General features: G+C 53.3%; 1 protein-coding gene across 1 annotated transcript; it reads right to left on the bottom strand.

The window, feature by feature from the left end:
- Window positions 1-2,274: 2,274 nt before the first annotated feature.
- LOC120907620 (mediator of RNA polymerase II transcription subunit 15-like) lies at window positions 2,275-4,360 on the bottom strand. Its single transcript, XM_040319084.1, has 3 exons — window positions 3,726-4,360; window positions 2,793-3,525; window positions 2,275-2,442 (listed from the first exon to the last, which is right to left on the bottom strand). The coding sequence occupies exons 2-3, from the start codon at window positions 3,411-3,413 to the stop codon at window positions 2,275-2,277; spliced, it is 789 nt and encodes a 262-aa protein (XP_040175018.1). The 5' UTR covers window positions 3,414-3,525; window positions 3,726-4,360.
- Window positions 4,361-8,381: the final 4,021 nt, after the last annotated feature.

Raw genomic sequence — 8,381 nt, 5'->3', positions numbered from 1 at the left:
CCCAATATAGACCCCTGTGGAACACCTGCCGATACTCGGCGGGTAACCGGCCCGTCCGCCGTGTCGTACGTGAGCTCCCTGTCGGCGAAGTAGTCCTGCAGTATGCGGCACAACTGCACGGGGACTCCTTTCGCCTGGAGCGCCTCGGCGATGCTCTGCCAGCTAGCCGTGTTGAACGCGTTACGGACGTCCAGGGCAACAACCATGAGGCAGCGCCGGTCACGGTTGTTCGTCCTGCCAAAGGACTTCGCCCTTCGTCCCGCGTCTACGACTTGCTGTATGGCCTGCAGAGTCGATCGCCCTCGCCGGAATCCGAACTGCTGCTCAGACAGTTGCGGACTCTCTGGATCCTCGATATATTCGTTGAGCCGGTTCAACAGCAGCCGCTCCAAAGCCTTGCCTGTGTTGTCAAGCAGGCAAATCGGGCGAAATGACGACGGCTCGCCCGGTGACTTGCCTGGCTTTGGCAGGAGCACCAGTCGCTGCTTTTTCCACGGCTGCGGAAAGCAGGACGTGTCCAGGCACTCCTGAAACACCCGGCGGAAGGGCTCCGGTTGCTGCCTGAGAGCAACCGTAAGGGCGGCGTTCGGTACTCCATCAAGCCCAGGAGCCTTCCGCGGGTGCATGCTGGCTGCTATATTCTCCAGCTCGGTCAGGCCGATCGATCGGAGCGGCGCCATGTTGCCAACTCGGAGATCAGGCCACTCTACCGGCGGATGAACCGGGAACAAGGCGTCGACAATTCGCCGCAGTTCTGCTGGATCGCGTTCCGGGGCTGAGCGGGCCGCCTGGAACCAGTGGAAGACCTTCCGGAAAAAGTTTCCGGTTTCATCCTCCCTGATCGACAGCAAGAACTGGTCGAACGCCTCGTTCTTACTCGAACGAATAGCCTTCCGAAGGCTCTCTCTGGCAGCTAAGAGTTCCGTTTGGAGCTGTTCGTTGGGCGGAATGGTCCTCATCGCCATTTGCTCCTTTCTGGAGAGTTCTTCGATCATCGTCTGGATCGCCGGAGTCCACCAGTAAGCTGGCCGACCTGTGTGGTCCTGCGCTGGGAAGACCCGCGACATCGTCTCGTCGCAGACGCTGGTCAGCGACTCGACCAAGCTTTCGACGCTGTTAGCTTGACGGGCGAACCCAGTCATGGCCAGCGCTTTCCCGAAAAGCTGGGAGTCAAACTGACTGGTCTTCCAGCGCGTACCGGCATTGCTTACGCGGGCCGGGCGCTGTCCACGCCGTGCTGCCCGATCCCTCGATGATGGTGGACTCACGCCAACCTCGTACCGGACGTAACGGTGATCACTGAGCGTTACCACGTCGGGAACGCGCCAGCCTCGGGCGCTGTGCTCGCGCGGGTCGAGACGGCTGATCACACTACTGGCGAACGTAACGTCCGGTCGGCTGGGCGGAAACCGAGTTGTGTCCGCTCGGTTCCCCTTGAACGTTGGCAGACAGTCTGCCTTGTTCAGTAGCACCAGCCCGAGGTTGTCCGCCAACTGGAGAAGCTCCAAGCCCTTCGGGCAAGTCCTGCTGCTTCCCCAGTCCAGGTGCATGGCGTTGAAATCGCCGGCCAGGAGAACCCGGCTGCACCCGCGGACGATCAGGTCGATCTTTTCCATAGTGCTTCGGAACTCTGGGACTCCTGTCTGCGGCGACACATAGCAGCTCACCACAGCGATTCCACCGACGTCGGCCGCAACCACACCGAGGGTCTGACGGTGCCTGATACGCTGTATCGGCAGCCGGTTGCCGTTGACGACGATGGCAACCGTCTTACTCTCGTCCGTTACCCAATTGCCGTTATTGCGCGGTACGCAATAGGGCTCGGACAAGAGCAGAACGTCAAGACCCTCGGTGGTCAACACATGCAACGCCAGGTCCTGGGCGTTCTCGCAATGGTTGGCGTTGAACTGCAGGACGTTCAACATTGTGGTTGCGGGCCTGGGCACATGGGGGCGGCGATGCGGTGTGGGCCGCCACAAACGATGCACTTCGGATCGCAGGTGCATGATGCCGCGCGATGATCCGTGGCTCCGCATCGCAGGCATAGGCCGGAACGATCCACGCCGGCGCAGTCTGCAGTGGTGTGTCCACGCTCCAAGCAGCGGAAACAGCGAACGGCGCTTCGCTGCTGTTTTGGCGCGCTGCGCACCAGGCACGCCGAGTATCCAACAAGGATACGTTTGTCCGCCAGAAGGTCAGCGTCCCTCCGTGGAAGTCGGACACGGGCACGCTGCGTCCCATCACGACGCTCCCACAAGGACGTGGTTGCTGCAACTACTGTGCGTTCCAGCGCCCGCTGCAGGCCACGTTCCACATCCTCTTTGTGGCCAACATGTCGATGCCGGTAATCATCACCTCGGCCATCTCCGTGATGATCCGGCCAGTGGCCAAATCACCGACCTCCTCCTGGATGCGCTGCAGCAGCACAGCGGCATCTGCATCCTTTTGAGTGTAAGGCGAAGGAAGTCGCGGGTCGTGCGGTAGCCCTGATGCACGTGCTTGTTCTCCTCCGCCAGGCGCTGATTCAGGCGGATCTTTTCGAAGAGCGCCTTGTAAGAGCAGCCCTCGGCCGGCTCAAAGATGAGCTGGTCCTGCCGAGGGCGTGCTGGACGTCGTCGCTCCTGGTGCAACTGCTCGCTACGCTGCGCCTGTACAGCAGTAGGCCGCTGCTGGTGTTGTTGCTGCTGCTGTTGTTGCTGCTGCCGACGCTGTTGCTGCTGCTGCGTGCCTGCGACCGCCTGTCGCTGTGGCTGGCGCTGCTGCTGCTGTTGTTGCTGCTGCGAGCCTGTGACCTGCTGTCGCTGTGGCTGCCGCTGCTGCTGCTGTTGTTGTTGTTGATGCTGCTGCTGGTTTTCCTGCTGCTGCTGCTGCTGAGGGGGCTGCCGGGGTTTCCCCTTAGCCATGCCGCGATATTTGCGGCGGACGACCTCAGCGAAGCTGGGCTGCTCCACTTGCCGGATGTCTTCTCCCGTTGGCACCTGGTAGGCCGGGAGCGTAACCGCCGTTGTCACTGACGGACCAGGTTGTGCTTGCTGCTGTTGCCCGCGTTGCCAGCAGAGCTCCTGGCGCAATTGCTTCCCTAGATCGCGGATCTCGGCCAGCAATGCATCTCTCTCCTTCTTTGCGTCCGCTTCGGCGGAAAGCCTGGCCTGCTGCGACTCCGCAAGCTGCTTCTGCAATCCCTCAACAGTGGCCTGGAGACCTGCTACCGTCTTCATCAGTTCCGCCTTCTCCGCCTTCTCCGCCTGCAACATCAGGTGCAGACGAACCTCATTTTCCTCGTTCAAACGTGCAGCCAGGGGTGTACGTCCAGTGTCAATTTTGGCTGACACTGCGGTTTTCTTCTGAACCGCACCCATGCCGCAATCGACGGATGGCTGCCGAGGCCTCAAACTGCGATTTGAGAGTTCCATCTTCGTGGTAAACTCCCTTGTGGGTCAAGATAATCCTGGGGATCGATATGACCCCGTGGGGTCGAGATGACCCCAGGGATGCTGCGCCGCCCAGCTGCTGTGATTCTGGCCCCTGGAGGAGACGGGGGGAAGGGGGGAGGGGGGAAAATAATTTTCCCGTGTTTTTTCACTCTAGTCAAGTCGCTCTACACCCCTCCACAGCTTCCCCGAATTTTTCAAATTTTTCGAGCAGATTCGAAAAATTCGAGCAATTTTCGAGTTGCACGATCTGGTCGAATCGAGCAGATTCGAGCTCCCGAGGGCACTACCCACCTTCCCAGAATTTTCCGCACACTTTTTTAAAAAATCGGGCAGTTTTCAAGCAGTAACGGTAAGTTCAAATTTTTGTCCCCTGGGAACTGCTCGCCGATAAAATATTTGTCGCCTGGGTATTGCTTGTCACTCAGATGTCATCACAAACTGTCAAAAATTTTTTCACGATTTTCACTATTTTTTTTTATGGGATCGTATTGTTCGCATCGAAACTAACCCAACGGTGAAAACCGCACACAAATCCGACCAAAACTCGCGAAGTTATTAGCGATTTTCTATTAAACTCCTTTTCCCGGAGACACGTGCTCCGGCGGTAGCACCCCTGACACTTTTTTACCACGTTGTTTTTCGGCGATTTACGTCCGTTTTTCGTCCGGTTTTTTGCATACACTCGATCACGGGCACGAACACTACCGTTTCCGGCCACTTCCGGCGCTCGTGGACCGGAATGTTATACGCACTCGCGACACACATATACTGTTGTTGTTGTTGTTGTTGTAATTCCTTACGCAAATTTTCCGCACCTTATTTTTCGCGAATTTTCGCCGGCAAACACTGTTTATCGGCTAAAAATTGTTAAACACCACCTGATTTATGGATTTCACCGCAAACCGTGTTGAAAAAGACTTATTTAACACATTTTTTTAGCGAAAATAGTTCCCCATACAAAATGTATGGGGAATGTTTATCATATTTTTTCCGCGTTTTTGCACCGATTTTCATGCGGTTTTCGTTCGTTGCACTTAAATTCACTCTTATGAACGATTTATACTCCAATTTGGGTCCCTCCAGGCAATTTTTGCACAAAAATTTCTATCTTCACCGCGGAGCAAAACACACCGTGACCGTACTGGGTGACTGCTCGAATCGCGCGCGCAAGCTCCACTTCTTGTGGTGCCCTTCCGTCAATTCCTTTAAGTTTCAACTTTGCAACCATACTTCCCCGGAACCCGATTTTGGTTTCCCGGAAGCTACTGAGAGCACCGAAGGTAGGTAGCGTCTCCCAATTGCTAATTGGCATCGTTTACGGTTAGAACTAGGGCGGTATCTAATCGCCTTCGATCCTCTAACTTTCGTTCTTGATTAATGAAAGCATCCTTGGCAAACGCTTTCGCTTCTGTGGGTCCTACGACGGTCTACGAATTTCACCTCTCGCGCCGTAATACCAATGCCCCCGACTACTTCTGTTAATCATTACCTCTTGGTCTATTACAAACCAACGAAACCACTCAGACCGAGGTCATGTTCCATTATTCCATGCAAAATTATTCTCGGCCAACGCCGGCCCCGGAGGACCGGACGCTTTGAACTAGCCTGCTTTGAGCACTCTAATTTGTTCAAGGTAAACGAGAGTTCCCGGGCACCATGAAGCTGGGTCGAACAAGACCTTGACCGACGAGGTCGCGGCGACAAGTCCTGACCCGTCACGGAGTAGAACGCCCAGGTACACCATTGTGAGTCGCAGCCGCGAGCGCGTACACGGACGGTCCCAACCGAGAGGCCGGGCGCCCGCGACGGACGCGAGTCTGGACGGGGTATCAACTTCGAACGTTTTAACCGCAACAACTTTAATATACGCTAGTGGAGCTGGAATTACCGCGGCTGCTGGCACCAGACTTGCCCTCCACTTGATCCTTGCAAAAGGATTTATGCTCAACTCATTCCAATTATGGACCATCGTTAGAGAGGTCCATATTGTTATTCTCGTCACTACCTCCCCGTGCCGGGATTGGGTAATTTACGCGCCTGCTGCCTTCCTTGGATGTGGTAGCCATTTCTCAGGCTCCCTCTCCGGAATCGAACCCTGATTCCCCGTTACCCGTCGCAACCATGGTAGTCCTCTACACTACCATCAATAGTTGATAGGGCAGACATTTGAAAGATCTGTCGTCAGTCGCAAGCGACCGTACGATCGGCATCCTTATCCAGATTTCAACTCAAAGCGCCCGGAGGCGATTGGTTTAACTAATAAGTGCACCAGTTCCGCCGACCCGGAGGCCAACAGTCCCGGCATAATGCATGTATTAGCTCTGGCTTTTCCACAGTTATCCAAGTAACTGTTTGGATGAGGATCTTGTAAATTATAGCTGTTATACTGAGCCTTATGCGGTTTCACTTTCTAGGAAGCTTGTACTTAGACATGCATGGCTTAACCTTTGAGACGAGCGTATATCACTGGTAGGATCAACCAGAATTCGAGTCAATTGCTTGAACACGAACTACACTCTTGATCACGCGAGGCGCAAGTCCCCCGTGACCACCGAGATTTGTTCTGTGACGCCGGAGCGTCGTTGGCGCCACTCGATAGACTGCACAAGCAGACAACGTCGGATGCATTGCACATGGCTAGCGGATCTACTCTCTGCACTGCGTCGGGTGTTCCTACGTCTGTCTGGAGACATTGCTAGGCCAGTACGGCACTCTGCGCACTCTTGCTTGTCCTCTTCGAGCGACGGGCCTCTAAGCGGGGTTGTATTCCGGTACGACACATCGACTGGTACACATTGCACGCACTAACGATCTCTCTGCACTGAATGGAACTCATTCATAACCACCGTGACGGGAGACTTTGCTAGTACGCACGATACTCTGCGCATGTGCACATGTTTTACAACCCAACCAACTTAAGCACCTAGGGGAAGTTGTGATGCCATCTGAACACCCACCGACTGATGCATTGAACGGCTAAAGTTGACCTTCAATCCGAACTGGCACTTTGCGGCGTGGAGGCAGTTGCGCGACCACTCCTATCCCAAACCAACAAAGCATGGTGTATCCTAAGTGTTCGGTACAAGCACACCACGACGGGACACATTGAACGGTTCAGCGATCTCTCTGCACTAGTGGAAGAACTCCAACGTGATACGGGAGACATTGCTCTAAACCGAACGGCATCTCTGCGCGTTTACTTGACGCACCCCAACTTGGTCAACTGTTGGACTTTTTCGTAATCACGGCGGGACACATTGAACGAGCTCTAACGGATCTCTGCACGCATGGAACATGGTGGCGGGAATCATTGCTAGAACCGAACGGCGCCTCTGCGCGATGTACAAAGCCCAACAGGAACCTCGTATCGGCTGCCGAGCCGGAGCTTGAACAACTTGGACTTTCACCTCTAATTTATATCAACTCACCACTCCCCGAGGGATCCGCAGAATTGCTTCTGGGTCCCGTATCGTTATTGCGATTCGTGTTTGCATTACACTACATTGAACTATTCCAACTTGTTTATCCGCATGGCGAACATTTGCTGCATAGAACATTTAAGTTCCACTTCGCTCTCCCCTACGTGGGTCTGAGCTTCGCTCTCAGGGAAAAAATATGCCACATTTGGTAGGGAGACCCGGTTTCATCACGCTTTGTGCCCTGCACCATATATACCCTCATAAATTTATTCATTGGATTAGATCCAAGGAACACCAGATCATGCACCACTACCCATAATAGCTCATCGAGCTTAGCGTGAATCCTTCGGGTTTCCCTAAGAAGTTCGATTGGTCTTGCAGAGTTTAAAGACAACGAAGCTTAGTTTCAAGCAATGGTTAATATACGCGTATTCAAAACCCTTAGCTGTTACAACTTTTTTACTAGAAACCATCACGACGAAGTCTTTGGGTCCGTAGACCCGTGATGTACTGCTCCAGGAACGTTTTTATAGGGTGGAAGCTCAAAATCATAGGTTAAAATCATCGGCAGAGCCCACCAGACACCACTTTTGCTTCATTAGTTCGGACTATAGGCATACGACGATTTTTATCGCGGAGGGGACGTATGACCCAAACGGGGGCTTAATGACCCACTGCCACTGCAAACCATGCTCCTACGACTAAATAGAGGTAAAAACTACGATTTGGTGCAATCTTCATGTTTGACCTCGTAGCAAGGTACCCTCCCTATAGTAGGCAATGAGCAAATGATCATAATCCCAGGAGGGCAAAAATGGGAACCCGAAAGGAAAGCGCTGTTGGCGCGCCTAAGCTACTGGCCCGTAGAGTAAAAATGGTACCCCCAACAAAGTTGTCGATTGACATTCTGATTGCACTTTTTATCATCTAGGGTGCGTTCCTTACACGTTTTGAGGGGTTTTAGCGAAAAACATGTTTTGAGCCACACGAGCTCTCCGGCCCGCTCGGTGCACATTTTTGAAAAAAGCTAGGGAGCTGCCCCTAGGTTCGGGGTGTCACAAAATATTGAAAAGTGGTCAAAAAACCGCTATCCAGAATCGGATGTAGAATCATTAGACGAACTTAAAATTGTTCTACGACCAATGTCTGCGACGTTTAGTATTCAAGATATGGCCCGCCCTAGGTCTGACCTGGCATTTTCGTGAAAATTTAAAGCATGGCCATAGGGACGGGTAAAATAGCTATTTTGAAGCAAAAACCACCTCACTTTAAATGGCCATAACTTTTGAAAAACAAGAGCTAGGGTGCGTTCTCGACACGTTTTGAGGTGTTTTAGCGAAAAACATGTTTTGAGCCACACGAGCTCTCCGGCCCGTTCGGTGCACATTTTTGAAAAAAGCTAGGGAGCTGCCCCTAGGTTCGGGGTGTCACAAAATATTGAAAAGTGGTCAAAAAACCGCTATCCAGAATCGGATGTAGAATCATTAGACGAACTTAAAATTGTTCTACGACCAATGTCTGCGACGTT

Source organism: Anopheles arabiensis (genome assembly GCF_016920715.1).
Source record: "Anopheles arabiensis isolate DONGOLA chromosome X unlocalized genomic scaffold, AaraD3 X_pericentromeric_contig0014, whole genome shotgun sequence".
NCBI classification, from domain to species: Eukaryota; Metazoa; Arthropoda; class Insecta; order Diptera; family Culicidae; genus Anopheles; species Anopheles arabiensis.
This window is presented reverse-complemented; position numbering and strand designations above follow the sequence as displayed.

Bases quoted from the DNA above. Each gene is read 5' to 3' on its own strand.
- LOC120907620 (XM_040319084.1), bottom strand. From the start codon at position 3,413: ATGGAACTCTCAAATCGCAGTTTGAGGCCTCGGCAGCCATCCGTCGAT. The intron at 2,443-2,792 runs GTCACAGGCTCG...TACACTCAAAAG, and splicing joins GGCAGCCACAGCGACAGCAG to GATGCAGATGCCGCTGTGCT.